The 23,134-nt window shown below is 34.4% G+C and overlaps 1 protein-coding gene across 1 annotated transcript in view; it reads right to left on the bottom strand.

Moving 5' to 3' along the window:
• Nucleotides 1–23,134, bottom strand: part of 14-3-3epsilon (tyrosine 3-monooxygenase/tryptophan 5-monooxygenase activation protein epsilon) — an 86,453-nt gene that overhangs the window by 13,858 nt on the left and 49,461 nt on the right. The window contains exons 2-5 of the mRNA XM_081768242.1: nucleotides 18,070–18,269; nucleotides 10,950–11,056; nucleotides 5,801–5,938; nucleotides 3,091–3,296 (exon numbers count right to left, since the gene is read on the bottom strand). Of these exons, the coding sequence (XP_081624368.1) occupies nucleotides 3,091–3,296; nucleotides 5,801–5,938; nucleotides 10,950–11,056; nucleotides 18,070–18,269 (651 nt within the window). The remainder of the gene's footprint in view (nucleotides 1–3,090; nucleotides 3,297–5,800; nucleotides 5,939–10,949; nucleotides 11,057–18,069; nucleotides 18,270–23,134) is intronic.

The following is a 23,134-nucleotide window of genomic DNA, read 5'->3' as shown; positions in this document are numbered from 1 at the left end:
AGCCTTCTATTTCCAGCATGGGTGTCCGAAGAAATTTTCTAGGGAGCATCCCTATGGTTGCTATATTACATCTGGTATTGTTGCTATATTACGTATAAATTTTTGTGAGTCAAGGAGCCGTGCCCTGTCTTCCTCTTCGGGTACCCATGATTTCCAGGTACTATGAACTATCGGTTTTGTAGAGATCGGTTCAGGCAATTTTGACAATTTGTCAACCCAAAGTAGAGATGCAAAAAAGCCGGCTTTTTTGAATCGATGGTTTTTTTCACATAAAAAGCCGGCTTTTTTGGAAAAAAAAACGAGAATTTTGGAAATTTTGGCTTTTTTCAACTTCATGATTTTTCTATCTAAATAGCTTTCTTATAGTATATTCTATAGTTAGATAAGAATATCATGACCTGAATGCCATATTTCGCTCTGAAATTCACCATCAAGATGGATGGAGCACATGTTATACGAATTAAAGCTAACATGAAGAATGTAGTATTTGAGGGTAATTTTAGAGGCTATTTAACTTTATTTTAACTTTTGAGTTATCGACATCTTTTTTCCTCTCTAGTTTGTCATCCGTGTTTCATTTCTTAGAGCTTTTAGTACTCTAGCTTCTAGCGCAAAAGTTAAACTTGTCCGTTTTTCTATTTATCCGTCAAAGCGTACGTTTTTCAATATATCCGTCAAACCGTACTTCCATATTTCTGTTATACTGCAGCTGTGAAGTGATTTAGCATTAATTTTCCGGAAACAACCTTGAATACCAATTTATACAAATAATCAGTAGCGGATTTAGGAAAGTACTTTAGGAGGGGTTTTTCTGATTGTTTCGTTTCCTAAAAAGTCCTAATTTTATTTGGGAAGTGCTTGAAGTTTATGAGTACAGGCATAACTAATATTTCGCTTCGTTTATATGTTTAGCAATAATCTTCCGGATACAACTTTAAAAATCATTTTATACTGAGAATCAGTGGCGGATTTAGAAAAGTATTTTGGGAAGGGTTTTTTACTAATGTTTAGTTTTTTTAAACATTCGTAATTTTTATTTGACGGGAGCTTAAAGTTTATGAGTAAAGGCATAAATAATAGATATTTCGTTTGTTGCAGACATTCCGTAACTTTGGGGAACGGACTTCAGTCCGAAAGACCGCCCCCCTAACCTTCGCAAAACCGTCACTGCTGGTAATTAGTAATAATAACGATTTAAAAACAATAAAAAAGGAAGTCGCCCAACTCTCAGTACACGCACTATTTCTACATTCACAGATGGAATGAAGAAAAGCTTTGTCAGAATGGTCGAATGCTGGTTGAATCCCGGACTTCCCGATAGAAGCTCAAAAGCTAATCACTCATTCATGTTTGTTGTGCAGTTGTTTTTAGCTTAACTTAAATATATTCCGTAGTCTTTTTTTTTTGGGGGGGGGGGGAGTTCCGTAATGATATGTTGAATCCCTCTTGTTAAAAATTCAGAAAACTTGAGGATTGGGTAAACTGTGATGGTGGTTCTATAAAACTTAACTGTGGAATTTCAAGAATATACAGAACCAAAAGATCTAGATGTTCAGCCTTTAAGTGTATCATATAAATCTAAGTATTTCTCTTATGTTTTATTTTAATTTTATTTTGTTTCAAAAAGAGGGTATGGAATATTTTGAAGTAAAAATACTACATACTATTTTGCTAGTTATTTGTGTATTCTTTAAAAAGAAGTGTTTACTTTTAGGGTTGGCTGGTTAACACCAACTTTTTTTTTTAATAACTGGTTTAAACCACAAAAATAAAAAGAATGAAAAATGCGAATCGTGTGAACTTCATGGTGACGTTTCCAGATACCAAACCACCTTCAATAGTTTTATTTCCCTTTCACCTTTTAATCAAGGTGTCCCATGTTCAATTCTCGGTCGAACCACAACCCTTCTTTCATGCGTAACCCAAGTAGCGGTTCGGATGTCAGTTTAAGCGAAAGTCTTCTCCTTGATAACCTCGGTATTTCGTAAGGATTTTAAGCCTAAATATACGAAACGAAACCAAATTGTATATTTCTGCATGCCTAAATGCGTGTTGTTTTATAAAGAAGCCAATATTGCTTAAATATATTGATAGAAATTGGCAAAATTTATCGATTGCCTACGTAGCTTCCAACATTAGCTTGGATTGGACTTTCAATGATATCTACGTACCGGTACTAAATTTGTAATTTAATACCTCAGTTTTAGCGTACTGATTATGGTACGTTGACCTTTAAATTTTACATGCAAAGCAATAACAGGATTTTCCCGTTATTGTCTTACATTTCAAGTAATGACGGGATTTTCCCAATGGCTACGGCGGGAGATTCTCAACTTAAGAAATTTACTGACCGGACTTCTTTAAGCTTATGGGAGTTCTTCCGGCATAACCCCGCTGTTGCATAATAACATCAAGGCGAAACGAACTTATTTCTGTGAATATGTAATATAAATATATAAAGCAAAAAATGTAAGTCAAAAAAGCCTGGTTTAAACCAAAAAAGCCTGGTTTAAAACATCCCCCAAAAAACGGGTTTTCGGCATTTTCAAAAACAACCACGGTTCTTGCCAACTCTGCTATCTTTTGTATATAGGAGGTTAAAAAATTCTTATTATATACATTGGTTAATCCTGTGGAATTCATAATGTAAATATGTTGAAGAAAAATTGTTTGAAATATTTTTTCGAAATTCATAGTTTATTTTCGATGTTTTATATTATTATCAGCATCAACCACTAATTAAATGATTTTCTGTGTTATAGAGAAGCGATACAAAGTCTGTTTTATCAATTTAAAGCAGTATTTTGAAAAAAGCCCAAAATTTCCCAAGCAAAAAAGCAAAGCAGAAAAAACCGAGTTTTTTTCCAAAAAAGCCGGTTTTTTTTCGAGCCCTTGCATCTCTAACCCAAAGAAACAAATAACTATGTAAGAGCTTAGATTACGCTCACCTCAACAAAATACAGTGACAGCTCAATTTCTTGTCTAGGTTATCAATACAAACACAACAATTTTGAGAAAGATAATACCTATTGTTTTCCCCAAAAACTTACACCTGAAAGAAATATATATTTAAAAAGATTTTTTTCTTACCATCTCCTTGCATATCAGATGTCCATAATGTAAGATTGTCCCTCAATAACTGCATTATTAATGTTGAGTCTTTATAGCTTTCTTCTGACAACGTATCCAACTCAGCAATGGCATCATCGAATGCTGCTTTAGCAAGCCTGCAAGCTCGATCAGGCGAGTTTAATATTTCGTAGTAGAAAACAGAGAAATTTAGAGCAAGACCCAGCCTGAAATACACAAAGCATCTATCAACAAATGTTTTTTTTTTCAGGTTGTCACTAATATTTCACAAATTAACTACTACTACCATAACAAATTCATAAATCTTTATATTATTCTAAATTTCATCATTGGCTGAGAAATAGTCACAAAATAAGATTGGGTGACTAACAAGACATTTATCTTTAATAATAATAATAATAATAATAATAATAATAATAATAATAATAATAATAATAATAATAATAATAATAATAATAATAATAATAAAATTATTTATTTCATTATTTTGTAAATAATACTAATACTAAATTATACGTTTTTTTTAAATTTTGATTTTTGTATAGGAATTCGCGAAACAAATTTAAATTTGATCGCTCGCATCTTCAACAGCAATGGAAACTATTTATTTTACTGTTTTACGTAGACATGAAATAATAATAATGAAATACCTGTGACAATGGAATAGAGGGAAGGAAAGTAATGAACAGGAGGAAAAATGCGAGATTTTTCGCCTACTGATTTATTACCAGATCACAAATCATAAACGAAAAATAGAATATACACAATATTATGCGCACATTTGTCTATTTTACCACATAATGACATACTGAGGCACTTGCACCATCGTACCAGAAGTTAAGTAAAATTTAAAATTAAGCCACAGCTACCTCCTTTTTGGTCGATCTTGCCACTACACGTTGCAGAAGAGGTGAAAATAGAATGTCTATTTCTCAGTATCTTGTTTGTATGTGATAAATTTAGCTGGTCAGTTTAATCCCTTCAGGGTTTTGTAATAGAGAATTTAAATTAGTTTCGAATCGTTATAAATCTCCACTTTTATATAAAACTGGAATGTGCATCACGCGAAATACTTCGTAGAATAACATGATTCCTGAAAAACATTATATCAATTTGGACAAGTTTTTATTCGAATTTTAGGAACGAATAGCACTATTGCAGGTAAATCATGGTATCACTAAACTGCTCAAACAGGTCCTGTAAATTCTTCGATTCATTCTTGTTGCCCTATTAAGAACTGGTGCAAGAACCCTAGTTTAATACAGTTTCCATCATTAAGTAATATCTGATTAGCTACTTCTGTTTACTCCCGATCCCGATGTTCATATCCGGCAGTGTTTAAGACTAGCAATGATTTATTCTTGTTGATATCGCGGAATATGAAACTAATTCCTATTATCTCTCACTGATAGTAATTGAAAGCAAAAAAGATTGTGACCACGATCATATAACTACAGTATGTAGCAAAACAAACTGTACTGAAATTCATGTACGGATGGCATGCAGGAGCAATGTGGTATGAGCTGTGAGCGTCACGTGTGTGCTCAGTTGTGTGTACACTAACGTAGTGTGCAGTTAGCGCGAATATGTTACTCAACTCAGAAGGTGTTTACTGTCTAGCACTATTTCGCTCATACGGTGTGGGACAGCTTCTCACTGCAGATGAGCGCACACGTCTACTGTATTGCTCTGAGTGTCAATTATGGCATATGAAGATTTCATAAACAACACATGGTTCAGGGATGAAAGCCATGTGTACCTTGGTCGCTACATCAATCGACAGTTTATTGGTGCATTGTTGCATGACCTGCGTAGTTTTTACCGCACCAAAAATCTGTCGTTACAAAAACAATGGATGCAGCAAGACGGATCAACTTCCCCACACGCACGTGAGTCACTTGCCCTTTTGCACACAAAAGTTTGGACATTGCTTGATTTCCCGTGGAATGGATTTTATATATCCTTCCCACTACCCTGACTCATGGGTCCAGATGCTTACATATTCTGGATGCTGAAGAAAGCCATTTTCCGAACAGACGACTCCCTGCCACTATACTGAAGTTAAGAGAGAAGAGTCGATCATTTCTTTTGTCGTTCCAGCAATCCGTGTTCATTAAATGTTCATCGATCTACAGGACCGCTATGAAAGATGTGTGCGACGTAATGGTCAACATTTCGAACACACAATGTAGAGGAGTGATTCCTTTTAAATTTACAATATATGTTAAGTAACATTTAGTTGACACCCATAAATAAACGTCAACGATATGATTTCAGTACTGTTTGTTTTGCCGTATATTGTAGAAGCCTCATTACGAAATTATGTCAACGTTTTATCAAGGAGTTCGAAGTTAATACAGTGGAACACTAGTCCGGAAGTGTAAAAATGCAATTACCTTCATTCGTTTAATGGTAGACAATAACAGTGTAACCAATAAATTTCCATTTACGATTATGACCAAATATTTTCTAATGCATCTCGTTCTGAGGCGCGAGAACTCAAGTGTAGTGTGATAGTCTTTCAATCGTAAAATAGTATTATGTTATCAGACCGCTAATTAATAAAGTTCACTAATACTTGAATTAATCACTGTACCAGTTTAAAGCAGTGCTCATAATATAATAAGAAGTAAAACATATACTTAAGTAATTTCAATTATGAAATCAAGACAAAACAGTAAAATAAAATAAAAAATGCAACAATATTTACCTAATTGGGTGTGTTGGTGGTAGCTCGGTCATGGCTATATCACTTGCAGCTTTGTACGCAACAAGTGAGTTTTCCGCTGCTTCTTTCCTATCATTACCTGTAGCGAATTCAGCCAAATACCGATGATAATCTCCTTTCCTGAATGGAATAAACAATTATTCACATTAACACACTTATGGTTTTTAAGATTCTCACCAAAAACAATTTCACAATGCACTTCACATTTACTGTGACGAAACATTCTTTAATGTATACACTTGATAACTAAACTGCAAAATTTCTCCTCGATTTCATGACATTATGATATAATTAGCAACACTGTATGACGACATGTGAAAGAAAAGCTTTCAACGTAACTTTAACCACTTAGTTATGATTAGTTAAGAAACTAAGGGCCAAGATCACTTGATTCCTTAATGAATTAGTAAGTAAGATGTTGCTGTGAGCACACTGACTTCACAGTAATGCTGAAAGGGCACCTAACAGTAATCACTGAGAGGCCAATAATGATAGTGCTGGACTATGTAGATGCGTAAATTTTAGTTACATCTCCTTCATCAGTACTTACTGCTTCGTCCAAGCCAACTTACCAATGAGTATCAAACACAGGCCAAATATGAATTTGCACATCAACTATAATATAATCACCATATATCCAGGTTTCAAATCAAATTCCCAAATGATGCTGTAAGTGTACAGTATCGATTCTTCCAGTGGAAGCTCTAAGCACCTTCTTGTAGCACATATAAAAAAAAATCAGTAAAGTTCATCAAGATTAGGACACTTGAATCGTCTTTGCAGGTTTTAAATATTCAGTTTCTGATTTTGCAATAAATTTGTAAGGTGCAAGCTTTTTCAATTTTACTAAGCAGTCAGTCAATAAAATTTTGAAATTGTCGAAATTTCTGGTTATTAAATCAGTTCTATAAGTTGCTACCTAGTGTTTAAATTCAACTGCGACTTCAGAATCATATTCTTCAAATTTACTGCGTAGAAACTATTTCTGCACTGTGCAATTAGGATATTTCCCACACAATCTTAACGTATACACTCTGCTATTCAAGATGCAAATAAACATGCTTATTTGTAGGTATAACTTTGTGTTAATAATGAAAGTACTTATAGTCAAATCTGAAACTCCTAATTTTAGGTATACATATACAGACCTGTTCTGAGGAGGAATTGTATATTTTTATTAGGTCCCCTATCTGGTAGGAGACCTGTTAAAAATATACAATATATCTGAAGTACAAGTGTTTTTCACTTCTCTGAATTTTCAATAATTTCTATCAAAAAGAGGGACAGGTCTAAGGCTTTAAACTTGGTAAATGAGCACTTCTACATCAGACCTCTTCATCTAGAAAAGCTCACCTTCCTGATCACTTGTCTTGCAAAAATAGTCTGCTCAACTTGGAACTTTTAACGTCAATGACCTATCTTTTCAATCCTACTTTTCACCCTGCTATGCTTCATGGACCATAATGGCTAATACATAGCTTTGTAGCTTACAATTTGCTGACCATTGTGTGGTTTCTGTACCACATCAATAAAACAACTAGGGGCTGAGATACTTCACATTCGGTAACCCCTTACAACATTAAATGAATGAATTAATTAATTAATTAATTAATTAATTTTAAAAAACTGCCATTCGAAATCTAAAGATAATGATTGTTTTGAACTAAAAATATGTTAAGGTCACTGCACATCAAAATTCAGATTTTCTAAAAATTGTCAAGCAACGATTTATTCCTTTCCTGGACCACTTGACATAGATTTACCCCTACTCTTCCTCCGCAATCAATCAAACACACACACACACACACCAAAAAAAAAAAAAAAAAAATCCTGCAATGCCTCAATTACAGTGTACGTTCCATCACATGTAAGATCATCTCGTTACTTTGGGATATTAGTAAATTACGCAGAACAAGATGGAAAGGCAGATGATGAGAGAAATCATCTCACATTAATTTGGAACCTTACAAAATAAAGCTATTTTGTATTGCTCAACTCAATACCTGACTTACAAAACCCATGTGTGAAAGATTACAACATATAAACGCACTTATGTGACAACTTACAAATAAACCTTAAGTGTACATTTTAAGATCTGCTGGGCCTTGAGGAGTTAAAAGTGAATATTCGATTCGTCCAAGCAGTTTTTAAAATTTTATTTATTTTTTAATCACGTATGTAGTAAATCCGAAATGGGTTATATGGGCAATAGAAATAGTAGTATTCAAGTGATGCAGTGACTTCCTCAGAGGATGTGCTTCAGCACTACCGTTGGGATAACCTTCACCATACAGCATGAAACCTCCATTCTATTGTTTTCTATTATCACGTTTTCAGATAATGAAAGTCCCGAGATTCATGGCGTAGTTTCAAAGTCATAAACACTGTTGCTAAGGGCATTCTACGACCTAGTAACGCGTTCGGATACTTTCTTGAATTTGCTATATATTTTATACACAATATACTGTTATAGAAATTAACCAAAAGTGAGACTTTATTTCTGGAACTTCTGTGGAGTTCCCTCGTTACGGCTAAGCGGTTAGCATACGGCACATTTGGCACGGAGACTCGGGTTCGATTCCCGACGGAAGCTCATGTAGCTTGGTTGCGGAAAAGGATCTTAAACTGAAAATCAAATCAACACGTGTTTCTTGTTTTCTTTTTTAATAGTCATTTTCAGAATAAAGAATAATGCAGACAAAACTTTTGTATGCAATAGTCGCTAGTAGAATATTTCTCCCTACAAATGTTCTAATAAAACCAATGTTAGCAGTTGAAAATTTTATTTAATTTGTTCCTCTCTGATACGGAGAGAATTGGGTCAATGCATGTCAATTCAGCCGACCATGACACCCACCGACAGCAATGTTACTTATGTTTTGGCTTTAAAAAAATAGTAAGGAAATATAGCAAGATTTTATATATTTTGGTTGCAATGTTCGTAAAATATTGTGTGTTAAAGTTCATCAGATACCTATAATAGCTGTGATTACTGCTAAGTACACAGTGAAACAAAAATAAACATAGAAAATGAATTAAGGTAGCTAGAGCCATGATTTTTATTACATTCGGTATACTGTGTAGCATTGAATTAACTGTTATTTGTAGAATTTAGGTAATTTAGTTACTGAAATATAACTTTTAAAATATGTAGTAAATAAGTTTAAAAAACTACTGAATTACGAAAAAAATTAATTACTTTAACTTATTATTATTGTATTACAAACAGGTTTAAAAGTAATCGTTACTAGAGAAAAAACTGCTTTGATGAAATAAGCGGTTGCTGCGAAAAATTCATAAAATAATGGGTGTCGAAGGTCTTTGGACACCCTTCTTTTTTAAATCTAAGAAGAAAATGTGAAACCTATTATTGAAAGGTAGTATGGTAGAATACATAGGGACGTACTGAAATCAGCCATCTTGAATACAACTTTGAAATTTCAAGTGGGAAGGGAGACATGTCACATATCAAGTAGCACCGGTATGAGCTCAGGAATCCAAAGGGTTTCTTCTGTCTTGTACGGTCTGTACTTGATGAATACTAGAAGTTTGAAAATCACCTACCAACACCTGAATTGAAAGATGAATGCACTAAACATGGCTGAAGAGATCACTGTCGAAATATTCACATTCTTGCACAGTATAAACTATTCTGTTAGTGATCATATTCAAAAATCTGATTGATGATATTGCCGAATAGATTTACCTTTACGCTTGAAGAACATCAATCACGAATTTAATATTTCCTCTGGTCTTATTAGGGATTTTAACCTTTTGGGACACGATGTTATGCAAAGATTTTTATTTAAGTGAGTTTGGAATCTCTTTCAGCAGCGAGGTTCTACGAGACGTGAACCTATAGTTTAACGTGGAACCAGAACCACATGAGCTCCCGCTGGGAATCGAATACGGGTCTCCCACGCCAAAGGCCCGCACGCTTACCCATTAGCCACGAGGGAGCTCTATACAATGGAAAGAGAGCATCAGTATTAAGGCTGGTGTAAAAGGACAAGTTTTGCCGATAGATGTCGCTACAGTCTTCGTATATCTCTCATGTATTTTTCACTTTTCACGAAAATTCACGATTTCTCTTACAAATTTCAACCTAGAAACTTCAAATTTTTAAATAAGGAACTTCATAACATATCGAAAGGCAAGAATCCGTGCCGATTTTTTATTTAAAATTTTCTTTATTGTTGAAATGGCTTGATTGTTGAAATTGATATCCAAACCTTTAACAATATAACTGTTTCAAGAATGAAGTAAACTCTAAATAAAACATGGGTACGGATTGTTACCTTCGATAGGTTTTGAAGTTTCTTCTTTAAAGATTTGAAGTTTCTAGGTTGAAATCTGCAAGGAAAATCGTGAATTTTCGTGAAAGGTAAAAAATACAAGAGAGATACGAAGACTGTAGTGACATATATCGGCAAAACTTGTCCCTTTAAACCATCCTTAATGTGTTGATAAATATCCTCGTGTGAAATTTATTCGATTGCATGGCAAATACTTTTTTCAATACAAACGATATTTAAATCATGGAAACAAGTAATAAAGACAAAATGCACAAGTTTCGGCCTCTTTTTGATATTCTACTGTTATACTTTTAGCTTTGAAGTCTTTCACAGAGATGAAAAGCCAGTAAAATATTTCGATCATTATTCGTCAAAGCAATTAACGCGTGGTAACCAATTCGCTATGGTTTAAAGTTTGGGCACTGCAGCTCAACAGGGTATTGATAAATTCTGAGCAATACACAAGTGAGAAATTTCGAAATGTAGAAAATTTGAAATTTATCTCTGCTAGAAAGATACTATTCTGCAAATTTGCACATAAACCAACTCTCATGAAGTAAGATTATAACAAGAAATGTTTGTTTCCGCCTCGTGTACCTTACAAGGCACATTTATCTACAGAACAGTGAATGACATTAATCTTAAATAAATGATATATTTTGAAGATATATTTTGAATACACACAAAATTTGGTTAAAATATTAAAAATTTTCTTCTTGCGCATTAACGAGTTAAAATTAACAAGTTACATCACGTAAAACACCATACTGATATCCAGTACCAGTCCTTGTTAACTTAAGTATCAGTAATATACTTTTACTGTTAAGAGTACTTACATTTTATAGTAGAACACTTTAGATTCACCTGTTGACGCGCAAGGAATAAGATGCTTGTCTAAAACGCCCAAAATGTCGGAACATATTTCCCTCAACTCTTTCTCGACCTGAAAAATAAATAAAAAAAATATTAAAAAAAAACATATAAAAGTACAGTCTGTCTGTCTTTTCAGCCTAATTTATGAGAATTATTCACTCGTGACATAGAAATATGAGAAATTTCAAATTTTAATATACACACTGCCTTGTATAGATTTTAATTCTTGTAAGTTGGTAATTAAGTTTTTATAAATTACATTCAATTTATGTAATATTAACACGTCGAACCATTACTTTTTAGAAAGCAAAACAAACCATGTCCATTTCAAGGCAAGAAGAAATTTATACAATCAATGGATTCGAAAAAACAGATGGTTTATAGCATTATAAAAGTCTGAAGTTTGATGTTTGAATTGTTAATAGAAATAGCTGATTAATGCAAAAAAACTAAAATAATAATTAAAACTAACTGGAGTAATGTTCCTTTAATTTTTTTAGACTATATTTTAAATGTTTTCCGTGGTCACTTTCTATCAGGGTTTAGGTTTAAGATTTTCTTCTATGCATGTCTTCACATAGCTTTTGTAACAATGATTTTATATATATATAGTAGTTCTGCTATTGGATTTGGCCATCTGTAGTAATTTTCTTTAAACACGAGGGCTGATTTTCGGTATACACCCACTTTTACCTGATCGGTTTTACGTGTATGACTCGCCGAGCTTCAAGGCCCGACTTATTCGACTGACACTTTTTTTTCATGTAGTATAACTCGGTTAGTGACCTAACATCTAAATCAAACTTAACTTGGGAATCTTATCCTGTGACCATCCACATTGCATATAACTGTCTTCCAACACAATGTACAGACGTGTGCAAATTATTAGACTAAATGTCGATTTTTCAGAATTTTCGATAAATTTTCGTTTTTTCCCCATTTGTATTGTGTACAGTTGATATTTTTTAAAGCTGAAGTATGTTACGGACTTTTATGTGTACCTTGATAATAGGAAGTAATAGTTCTTTATACTCCTTACTGGCAACACCGGAAACTGGCAATAGTGATAAACAACTGCATTATTGTATATTTATATTAGCACAGAAACTGGAGTTGTTCCTTTCTATATATATGTCGTACCAAATTTGCTTTGCATGTTATATTCTTAGTATTCCAAATAATATTTTAGTGTGTATTAGGTGCGAAACACATTGATTTTTGCTTTCTTAAGTGTTATTTTTAGCTGAAGGTCTGTACAAAAGTATTAAAATTTCTTTTATTCTGTATTCGAAGGTTTAGTGAAAGTGACAATTATGGGCACAACAAAAGACTTATCGCCATATAAAATCACATTAATTAAGTGTCTTGTGAAAGGAAAACGTTACACACTGCAAGAAATAGATAGAAAACTGTCAGTGGAATAAGTCGGGCCTTGAAGCTCGGCGAGTCATACACGTAAAACCGATCAGGTAAAAGTGGGTGTATACCGAAAATCAGCCCTCGTGTTTAAAGAAAATTACTACAGATGGCCAAATCCAATAGCAGAGCTACTAGCAAGCATTTGCCAAATCAGTTAAAGGCGTCGAAAGTGACATACCTCTGTCTACAATGAAAAGACGATTATGTGCAGCAGGCTTACGAGCGCGAAAGGCCTCGCAGAAAGGCGAAGTTAGCCCCAGCAATGGCAAAGAGGAGGTTGGAGTAGACAAAGGAAATGAAAAACCGATTCAAGGATGACTGGAGCAAGGTAAGGTACCAAGCATTTCATATCTATCCTGTATATCTCGTCAATTTGGGCATCTTTGGGGTGGTGTGGTACACTTGGATAATTTTATAACTTCATTGTACAAGGGTTTACGGGACCAGTTGCTCTTCTGAATATGATATTTGGTGTACGATATTGTGATAAAATTTAAAATAAATACACTGAGATAGTTATACTATTTCCAGATATATTCTCTTGTTACCTTATGCTCAGCATAACGTAACATGGCCCGGCGCTTTTGAGCACCTTGTATATTGGAAGGGAAAATTTTAATATTATCTAGAATGTTAGAAAACCTGTTTATTTTATAGTAGGAAAAACGTAGGTCGAAAATTTTGTGTAATTTTAGTAAAGTAAATCGTTTCAATGAATATTACAGGAAGATTACAGGATCATTAATTATATTTTGAATATTTTACGTATTTATCCAAGAATATATCATTATTTTAGACAAATAAGTGTATATTCGAGCCTTTTCAATGATTCTCAGTTTATTTTTATTCATATTTCGGCATAGGGAATCCTCACAAGAAAGCTAAAAATTTTATTTCGTAAAATCTTCTTCAAAATTCCAAATTAAGAAAGTCAGCCATAATTCTTCTTGGTGCATCTCTTTGTTTTCGAAGTAAATTATTTGATTGGACAATCCACAATCACAGCTGCGGCTGAGATTTCGGTTTTCTTTGATCTTCGCACAGAAGCCTATCATCCGATAGTTACGTCATGATTATCTTCCAATTAGGGATCATCTTCATGCAATTCTTTGGTCTTACGGCGTCAGCCATTTCAGGAGACAGACGTGCAGTGCTTGGCGTCTGTAGAAATGTGGAATAATTTGTTGTTATTTTAAACCAGTGATAAATTCTTCGTTTTGGCTTGTGTTAGAAGTCATCAGCAGAGATAAACGTGCGGTGTTTGGTGTTTTAACAAAATTATTAAACCAGTAATATTCTAAACTGTGAAGTGATTTTCGTCTTGCAAAGGATACTAGTATGGGATATGCTTGTTGGTACGGAATGAGCTCATTGGCAAATATTACGTTCTCGGTCAGCGAGAGAACGTAGGAGAAGCCGGAGGAGACGGTGTCGGAGAGTAAAGATTGAGTCGTTGTGCAGACATCGAAGAAGAAGAAGTTGAGTGACGCTTAATGGCTTTTGGATCGGTGCTACAGTAGTTCGTATCCGAAAATATGTTTTGGGACCACAAGTTGAGAGTCTCCCAGGAGACTCTAATGGAGTGAGTCATCAAGAAAATTCTTTTTTTCAATATATCCGTTTTGTCTGTCAGCGGAATGAAACTCACGTAAGTAGGAACCAGTGCAAGTGCAATTCCGATCCAGGTATTTGGGCATCTTCAAAATTCCTTGTCTCGAGAAAACAAGCGTGTGTGATTATATTTTCTGGTGCATGTGTGAAATTCATAACATGATGAGTTAAGTGCTTAAAGTTTCCCTCAACGCCGCACACATATAGATTCGGCCAATGTGACATCGTGTTTTCATTCAATGGGGGGGGGGGGGGGGGGAAGAAAGCTAGATGATCTCAGCGCAGAGCGATTGTTGTAACCTCAAGAAAATGTGTGTGTACCACACACACATTTTCCCCCAGTTAAGAAAAGATGTTTAGATTCCCTGAAATCTTGAGATTATTCATTCTCTTTTTTTTGTTCTTCCCGTAATACTGCTCGAAATTAAATTTTGTTTATTTTGACATGTTTCTTTGGTTTTGAAACAAAATAACTCTAAACGTTGATTTTGGAATTAAGTATTAAAGTCACGGCTATAGTAAAGTGCAAGGGTACATGAAGTTTGCGTACCGATAACTGAAAACTTTCGACAATAGGCTAAACCTTCGTAACATTTTAAGCTGATACCCATCAAGTTTTCGAAATTTCAGATTTATAATCTCTGATAAATACCTTTATCTTCTTCACTAAGAAACTTAAAAATTTCAGAGCGATACTAATGCAAGTAACCACTGCGTCTTCGGTCTGAGTGTGGTAGCGAAACGAAACCAAAAATATAATTATAAAATAAGGATGGTGCTTCATGAAATATATGTGTGATTATTTTTTTTATATATTCTTGTTTAGGTTAAGTTAGTTAGAATAGGGATTTAGGTTTAAGTTATAGCGTTATGTAAGTGAGTGTTTACCTGTGCTAGACTGTCTAGTGGGTCCGAGCTGTAAGAGAGGTCGCGAAGAGCGTAAATCCTCTACGCCGGCCACAATCTCCATGCACAGAGAAGTTCAAGCACCGAAGAATAAGTAAAGAAAAATGAAAGTAGCTAACCACAACATTATGCAGTGAAGTATTATTTTCAGTAGTGTAATGTATTTAGATTGTATTTTCCATTTGTTTTGCGTGTCGATTCAATGTAAATGTCCTGAAAGTCAGGAATATCAAATAAGAATATTAATTGAATATGAATATTTTGGGAATATATGTGCAAAGTAAATAATGTTTTTGCTCTGAAAGATATCGAAACTGATCATATTATTTTCTTAGATGGGTATGTCAGTTTAGTGTAAAGATTTTTCTGTTATCAAATATTTTGTCCAACACTACTTTCACGAAGATGTTCGAATAAAACTTACTAGCCGTGAAAACATCTTTCTTTTCAAATACAGAATTATAATTATCTCGTAGTTTTAAGAAGTAGTAGAAAATGGAGTTGATGTTTTTAGTATGCATGCGAAGCATGATCAAAGCAAAGAGCAGTACGTACGTAATAAGTCTACTGGGGAGATGAAGTAGCTGTGAATCCAGGGAAGAGACTTTCCTTAGTGTGACCGGGGTTGAAAACAACCGAATCTGTAGAAATTTCCTCATCTTATCAGTTTCAATCGAAATCTCAGTTTGGATTTGTATTTTGTTGCAAAATTCTGTTTCAGTTTTTTTTTTTTAAAATTCGGATAGGGCTTTTGTAGACAACATTAAGATCTTCATTGTGCTCATTGCCAGCTCCACTCGTAGGTCGATGTCCTGTGTCTGGGGACGTGGTTCACAACCTATTTTCGGATGGGATGTGGATGACGAACTGCAGGCCCGGATACCGGACTGTGAGTCGAGACGGAAGAGAGTTTGGAATCTTTACATTTCGGGCCAGATTTGAGTTCTATTTTCCGAAGATGATACATTCGACATAGCATGTTATCTCAAGGAAAGGGAACATCATACAAAAACACAATATCAATTTTCTTTTACAATTTTTTTAAGTTATTATTACTTTTTTGTAAGTTACACTCTGTTGAATCAATATTTTTCGTAAGTAATGAAAGTAGCCAATATGTTCGCAGGACGTCAGATGAAACATTTTCTCCAAACTGTTTCCCAAACAGTGAAGCACCCAACGTCAGTCACGGTCTGGAGCTGTACGTCACTGTATGGTCCTGGTAGACTGTATCTCGTGAAAGGAATTATGAATCAAAAACAATACCAAAAGGTGCTAGAAACTAGACTTATCCCATAAATGATGGAATGGTTTCCGGATGGAAACTTTTGTTTTTATGCATGATGGGGCCCATGCCATAAAACAAGGACTAATTTTCTGAGGGAAAATTGTATTCAGGTTCTGCCACGGCCAGGAAATATCCCGACTTAAACCCTATCGAAAATTTGTGGGCTATTGGTAAAAAGAAATTGAAGAGAGAAAGGATAATCACCAAGATTGATCTCATCGCAGCACTTATCAAAATATGGTATTGCGATGAGGAATTGAAAAATAACTCTGTAAGAACCCTATCTCTAAAGACTACCATTGGTTCCCGATGAAATTTACCTGAGAACACTGAGGTAGTATATTCTTTCAAAAAGGAACAATCATTAAAATCATCACATCTATATTGAAGTTATGCGTGAACTTACACATATTTAAGTCGGTTAATTACAATTTTCACATTGCATCCGTTGAAGAGTTTGATGGTCTATCTGCAAAGACTCGTTGGATCCCCATAAATTTACATGGAACAATTGGGAAAGTATTTCTTTCAAACCAAGGCAAAATTATTACAATGATGTTCCTACACGAAAGTTATGCGTGAGCATACACATTAAAAGTAGGTTAATCGGAATTTTCACACTGCACCCGTTGAGGTGTTTCATGGTTTAGCTCCAAGGACTATCACTACATCCTATCAAAATTTAAACAAGACCACAGGAAAAGTACAATATTTAAAAAAAAAAAAAATCGTCAAAATTGGTTCAACAATATTGAAGATGCAGGTGAACATATTGAACATATACATAGTGTACTATATAAACAGGTCGAATTGAGAAGTCTGTTAAAAAGAATATGCTAGTGGGCTATTTTTTTACTTATTCAACATAAAAAAAAAATAAGTGAAGTCCTTGCAGTTTTCTTCGAAATCACTGAAAAATGTTAAACAAATTACTGAAATCTTGTTCTTCAGGGTGACAATCTTGAATTTATGACATTACAAGTGCTTCAAATTTAGACAAAACACCCCATCGTAGATTAATTATATACTTCATTTATAACATATTCCCATTAGTCGTAAACTTTCTTCATTCCAAGTCCCAAGGACTATGATATTACTCTATATGCGTGCGCACTATATATGTAATGTAGATTACAGGATGGGATTCATTATTAAACAGGTTAACACGTTGACTGCCATGTGTATGGAATTCCATACACACGGCTCTCCCGTGCAGCTTCGCATGTATGATTTTCCTTACACAAACAATACATTGCACTTTTGTCGCGTTCGTTCTATAAGTGTGTGTGTATGTATGCAATTCCATGCATATGGCGTAGAAGTCAAAATTTAATGTCCACGCCGCATATATGCAAAACCATACACAAAGAAAATTATATCTTTATGGGGCTATAACAAAGGCGAAACAAAGTATTACTTGCGGAATGTTGCGGATAACTGAACAGATATGGTGGCAGTTAAGGTGTTAATTTCTGTTTAGTGCACTAACCAAATTATGGTATATTGAAGAAAAAAGAAAGAATAGTAGTACACACACACACAACATTGCTGTTACAAAAAGTATGTGAAGACCTGCATAAAAGAACGTCTTAAGCAAACCCCATGACGAAAAATCCCCGTCGAAAGCACAGGCTATACATTAAATACAGCTAAGAAGAAAAAGTAAGGCACTATTCAGGTTAATTCTGATTATTATTATTACAGTGCGTTCCTTATACTCAATGACTAAAGTAGTTAATTTGAACTCTGAAACCAATACAGACGGTAATATGTTTTTCTAGAGATGAGATTCAGTTACACGGTAAAATCTTTTGAAAAATAGCATCTACTTGCAAGCAACAACAAGACGGAAGTTTTACCTGAGACCTATATTGTCTAATCATCTCCAATTTTTCCTCGGCTCCTTTGTTTTCTTCTTTCTGTTCAATACTGCTGATTATTCTCCAACTTGCTCTCCGTGCTCCAATAACATTTTTATATGCCACTGAAAGCAGGTTACGCTCTTCCACTGTTAATTCTACATCTAGTGATGCTACTTTCTTCATTGCCTCCACCATTTCTGCAAAGACAAAAGTTATTAATAATATCTAAAAGCAGCAAAATTTATTAATACCTGAATACTAAGATATCAGATACATACAAACGGCAAAACTTTTTGCTATTACTAAAAATAAGAAGAGATGAACATGTATTAAGACCTCACTGAAAAGAATGTGGGGAAAAAATGAATTACCACCATTTCCGTAACATATCTTAAAATTCCAATAAAAGTTTCGGACATAACTGATATTTTTAACTCAAGCCTTCTGGCTTTACAGCCCACGAACAGTTGTAGCCAGGTCAGACTATTTTTTTTTTTTTTTTTTTGTTATGGTGTGTAGTCAGTACATTGGTTCGAACCATTGTGTCGTCTTGTTTTCCAGACAATTCACTATCTCTTAATCTAGAAAACTGCGGATCAGGATACCAGATCAACACTAAAGAATTTGCTCCTCCATCGAGAATCGAAACCAAAACCACAGTAAATATAACACACAGGCTTCAATTCAAGAATATTAGAGGATGTAACCCCGATAATAACATTTTCGTACCAATAAATGCCAACTTGAAGTATTTTGCAAGTATACACTACAAATTTAAAGTCGTAAAAAACTACTATTAATCAATGTTTTGAAAACTAAAAATGTGCTGTATATTTCTACTAGACAAACGACAATACAGAGTAGGCACGCTGTACTATTAATTGCTTTATATCTTGTAACACTTAAGCCAGCCTATCCCTTGACTTAAATAAGGTCAAATGATATCACGCTGTATTTCTTTGTAGGAATTATTTTCATCATATATAATAACGAGATCGATTAGCCCTTTTAGGATTTCCATTTGAGGTAAATTCCAGACTTGCAGTCAAACAGCTACTGCTTTCTATTTATCGTAGAATCATGGTCCATGCCTTTCTTTCTTTCTTCAGAGTACAGCAACCTTTCCAACGGTACAACTCGCTTGTCCGTATTATAAACCAGAAACTGAAAAATTGGGGGGAGTTTTCGAATTTTTTTCAAAACTTTTGCGCCCCTCTGACCCGGGCCTGGGTTCATGTACAGATCTGAAAATCACTTGAAAAATACGTAGTTATGTACACAATGCATGTGCAAAATTTCAATCTCGAAAAAGAGCGGAAAAAATTCTGAAAACCTGAAGGTGATCCATATATTTACTAAAAGATTCCTACATTATTATCGTAAGATAATGGTTCATACCTTATTCTCTTCAGAATAAAGCAACCTTTCAAAGGATACCACTCACATGCCCATGTCATATACCAGAAACGGGGAATTACGGAAAATTCGGAAAATTTTCCGAAAAATCCTTTTTTTTTTTTTTTTCGTAGAATTTGAGCCCCTCTGATCCGGGCCAGGGTTGAAGCAGACATCTCAAAATCACCTGAGAAATACTTAGAGGTATATGCAATGCGTGTTCAAAATTTCAATCTGATGTCTTGAAAAATAAAGACGGGAGAATTCAAAATTTGGTCGAAGGTCAAAATTATATACATAGTACATAATATTAAAAATTCCTGCAAAATTACTATTTGGTCTAGGATCATGGTTCATAAGTTATTTTCTTCAGTATAACGCGCACTTTCCAACGTTACCATTCACATGTCCGTATCATACACCTGAACAGGGAAATTCGGGAAATACCGGTTGAAAATTCACCCCCTCAGAACATTTGCGCCCTCGCGCCCGAGCCCGGGTTCGTCGAGATCTCAAAACGAACTTAGAAATACTCAAAGGTGCACACAATCTGCATGCAAAACTTCAATCTGATATATTGAAAACCACGGATGTGAAAAATTCTTGAAATCTGCCTTAAAAGAATTTCACGAACCTCCGCCCCCACTTGACGCCAAAAAGTTGACCATCCGGTTCCAAAACGCATCTAGGGTATTCTTTGGTTCATGCTTGACTGACTAGTAAAAAAGAACCGGGTTCAATAGTACTATGAGTTTCATAAGCGTTTAATACAACACTACGTTATGGAAACTTTTACCATAAATCCTAAAACGATTAAAGTAAAGGAAAATGTCTACTACACTTCCTTTTAATTTCAACGTACTCATTCGTAACATTTGGCCTTCCTTTATGTTCTTTCTGATACTGTGGATTACGTCCACTAAAGTATCATTTGCTTAGGACTGAGAAGACGTTCACTATTCTCTCACAATACCATTCCATATTCGTTCGATAGGAACAACGTATGCATTTTGGCCCCAGTCTATAGTAATTTATTGTTTAATTTCTAATCAAATATTGAATTGTCTATTCACGTCTCAGAGCAGTGTGAAGGCATTCTTCAGATACTGGCAATGAAACAAGAATATTTCGAAAATTAAAGATGTTTCCGTAAAAAGGTGAAGAGGTATAGATTTCGAAAGAATTGGCTACATGTATTATACGAAAGAGCAATATATTTTTAGGATCAATAATTCACCGCGACATAAATTCAGCTTCTACTTTGATGGAAAGCGACCGAAGCTTTCAACTACCTTGCAAGAAAATAGATACAAATGCGCAGGCTCACGGGGAAAATACGCGAGAGCTATGAATTCATTCATAACACTTCTGTTGTCATGGAGTCTTGCGAATCATCCGTGACAACCTTGAGACATAGCTATATATAAAACAAATGAGCATGATGCTAGCCTATATAAATTCCCGAAACGATGTCACGAATAAACTTGAGGTGTTACTGGAGGCAATTCTGAGCAGTACACAGATCTGAGAGTGAATTTTAAGCCCCCTCAGTTTGATTTTTTTTTTAAAAGATACCTTTTTAATATAAAGTGTTATTTTTACTAGAGCATAACTGCGACGAATAATCTTCCTCATTAAGAATAGACAACTAAAAGTAAACCTATTAATTTAAATATACATTTTCCTTTACTGAGATAATATACTTGAAACTACTTTCACCTCAAAACATTGGCCTCTGAAAGTTATTAACAACTCTGATATCGTAAAATAAACGTATTTGAAAACTATTTTGTATCTATTCATGAGTTGTATAGTTTCTCTAAGCTATCTTCAACAATATCACCTTTCTCATTCATTAGCTATCTTCCAACTTAAAAAAAAAAAAATGTACGTCTCACTTATAAAAAAAAATACTATATGTACCAATTCCTAAGATTTTTAGTAATTCTTCGCCTATTAATATATTTATTCAATAAAGTACTTCGCCTTACAGTCACGTCACACATTTCGCTCAAAATTTGTAAAAGTGTTACAAGTAAGACTTCTTGTAACTCCAAAATCACGACAGAATTGTCACTTACGATGCAGAATTTATTAAAATGAAGACTTCAATGCAATTTCTATATAAACTTACTTTTAAGCAAATTATTTTTGAGATTAACTTTTCTTTTATTAAAAAGTTACAATGTCCTTTTCAAGCCATGTTTGTTTGTAATATGATAATTTTACCCAAGTGTTCGCCCAATAAATATCGTTTTATTAAAGCTGCGCATACAAAACCCCATTCTATTCAGCTGTTAAAGGTTGACTCTTGGTATGCGCACCCAATTGCGTGCTGACCAAAGGGAGAGAGAAGTGAGGAGCAGGTGCGGGCAAAAGGGGGAGACAGTCTCGGTCGCCGTTTGCTAAAAATCAATACCCACTGCGTGGCGTAGTCATGGAAACAAATTGTTTGCCCGTACCAAAGCGCCGCCTAGGCCCCAACTTCCAGTTCACAACTAATGATGTCTTATGTAGTTTCTCACTATTCGGACTGCTAATGTGGTCATAGCTTCAACAAACGAAGCAGTCACATCGCGGAAACTGGTTTATCACACTCACTTTGTTCCTTGGCATATAAAAGTTCATCGTCAGCTATTTTATCTGACGCTTCTAGTATTATCACTCTTAAATACAATGTATTTGTTTTACAACTGAAAAAAAAAAAAAAATGACGGAACACAGCAAGCACATTACAAATAGTTTATCAAAAGAGAGGCGAATTCAGCGTCTGAAGAACAGGTTTCATCTTCAACCTTATCCATCTATTGCAACCGGAAATTATAGATTACAATTTTTTATTTTAATATTAAAACCCCTAGTTTTGATATCTACTGTTGTTTCACAATACGCAACGCAATCCGCTTCTTCATTAACATTAAAAAACTGAACTGAACAATAATTTGTCAGTTAAAAGTGCTTAATAGAACTTGAAGGTATTTAATTTTACAGGTATAACCAATTTTTTCAAAAAAAAATACTATTATTTCTATTACCACTATTCCTGCTTTTTTTTTTATTACACTGTACTGTTTATTTCACCTAACCTTGAAAGAAATAATTTCTCGGCGAAGCCCTCCTCCTCCTCTTCAATTAAACCCTAGACTATTCATATTCGTGCATTTCTTTATTATTTCACTTTGAATAGAAATAAGTCAGTCCATTCAGGCGTTGTTGCTATGTGTATGTTCTTAGGTATTTATTATTTGTTTTGAAAACTGCGATCCCCAGATGCAGCTGTACTAGAAATTGTGAGGGGAATGCGATAGGCTACTGATATGATATTAGGATAAAAGTATGTACTAAAAAAAATAAGATCAGTAACGAGCGCTGTAGCATTCGAGCGACAATGATAGGACCGATCGCTCAAGTCTTATCGTCTAACAAGTTTTCGGTTAATTCGCTTGCGGAAACCCTCCTATACGCAGTGTTCTATTTTATTGGATATGGGGCAATCAAATTTAGACAATAATCTGTAAATTTTTATCTAGTACACATTGAATTTTCTAACAAACTCTCGTAGTATTCAAGTTCAAATTGAATATGCATTCAGTTATATTTAATGTACCCTATGTTAACTAGAAGTACATTTTCGGTGTTAACGGTAACACTTGAAAAAAAGTGCCAT

The sequence above is a fragment of the Thermobia domestica genome, chromosome 8 (genome assembly GCF_964235325.1).
Source record: "Thermobia domestica chromosome 8, izTheDome1.hap1.1, whole genome shotgun sequence".
NCBI lineage: Eukaryota > Metazoa > Arthropoda > Insecta > Zygentoma > Lepismatidae > Thermobia > Thermobia domestica.
The sequence above is the reverse complement of the archived record's forward strand: the minus strand, read 5'-3'. Positions and strand labels throughout refer to the sequence as shown.